The sequence below is a fragment of the Ahaetulla prasina genome, chromosome 3 (genome assembly GCF_028640845.1).
Source record: "Ahaetulla prasina isolate Xishuangbanna chromosome 3, ASM2864084v1, whole genome shotgun sequence".
NCBI classification, from domain to species: Eukaryota; Metazoa; Chordata; class Lepidosauria; order Squamata; family Colubridae; genus Ahaetulla; species Ahaetulla prasina.
Window position 1 is genome coordinate 112,341,081 of NC_080541.1, and position 1,484 is coordinate 112,342,564.

The 1,484-nt window shown below is 44.7% G+C and overlaps 1 protein-coding gene across 1 annotated transcript; it reads left to right on the forward strand.

Annotated features, from left to right (window-relative positions):
- Window positions 1-815: 815 nt before the first annotated feature.
- Window positions 816-1,202, forward strand: LOC131194998 (protein LDOC1-like). The gene has a single exon (XM_058176622.1). It carries the CDS (start codon window positions 816-818, stop codon window positions 1,200-1,202), a length of 387 nt encoding a protein of 128 aa, XP_058032605.1.
- The last annotated feature ends 282 nt before the right edge of the window (window positions 1,203-1,484 follow it).

The window sequence follows — 1,484 nt, forward strand, 5'->3', positions numbered from 1 at the left end:
CTTGATGGACATTACCTTACAGATGACCTCCACCCTGTTAAAGACCTTGGAGTTTTCATATCAAACGATCTAAGTGTCAAAGCCCACTGCAACTACATCGCAAAAAAGGCTTTAAGAGTTGTAAACCTAATCTTGCGTAGCTTCTTCTCCAAAAACACTACACTACTAACCAGAGCATATAAAACATTTGCTAGACCAATTCTTGAATACAGCTCGACTGTCTGGAACCCATACCACATTTCTGACATCAATACAATTGAACATGTCCAGAAATATTTTACAAGAAGAGTTCTCCGCTCCTCTGAATACAACAAAATACCTTAAGCCACCAGACTTGAAATCCTGGGTTTAGAAAATTTAGAACTACACTGCCTTCGACATGACCTGAGTTTAACTCATAAAATCATCTATTACAATGTCCTTCCTGTCGAAGACTACTTCAGCTTCAATTGGAACAATACACGAGCACACATATATTCACATTATGTTTATACTTTTAGCTGTTAACTTATATATGATTGACAAAATAAAATAAATAAATAAATAAATAAGGCTTAAAGGAGAAACAAAGGCATTTGGGCCTTTTGCAGGAAAGCAACATTGCTAACTCAGTTTCCAGTTGGCATCTCTTGTTTGTTTCTGAACTCCATGGGGCTTTGCCAAGTAAGGCCTTTGGCAGGGTGTCACAGAAAATAAAGGTTGGTGATTATCCCGAAGGACTTCTTCCGAAGGACTTTTTTTGCAACTAATTGGGACTCAGCTGGGAATGAACGTTCGTTGTGGTCCTCCAGCAGCAGCAACAAACCTCTATCATTATGGAGGAGCTCCATGCCAAGAACGCGCAGCTTCAGCAGCAAGTAGCTTTGTTATCTGCACAGATGGCTCAGCTTCAAGCTCCAGCTTCTTCCCCTCCCCGTAGAAGGTGTCATATTGTCGTGCCAGACAAGTTTGACGGTATTCAACCCATATTTCCTGCTTTTATGGGACAATGCCAGCTTTTGATCAGCTTGAGAATGGAGGACTTCCCCACTGACCAGGATAAAGTGGGGTTTGTATTCAACCTGCTCTCAGGCTCTGCAGCTCACTGGGCCATGCCCCTGCTGGCCCAGGCTAGTCCTCTGTTGGATGATTTCAGGGGATTTTGTGAGCATCTCAGACTTATTTATGAGGACCCCATCAAAATGCAAACTTCCACCAGATGATTGAAGACCCTGAAGCAGGGCCAGAAACTGCTGCAGGAATATATCGGTGAGTTTTGGCTGCTTGGCCAGGATTCAGCCTGGAATGAGGCAGCCCTCATGTTCCAGGATGGCTTATCAGGGAAGTTGCAGAACGAGCTGGTCTGGGTTGATATCCCTCCAACCCTCAATGCGCTGATACATCTGTGCCTTAGGATCGACGCCCGGTTGCAGATACAGGCCAATCACCGTGTCTGCCAGGAGACCCGTGTGGTTCCAGTCAGGCGTGAGACCCCAGCTCCATGG

Excerpts from the sequence above, each read along its gene's own strand:
- LOC131194998 (XM_058176622.1), top strand. The coding sequence starts at position 816 with ATGGAGGAGCTCCATGCCAAGAACGCGCAGCTTCAGCAGCAAGTAGCT.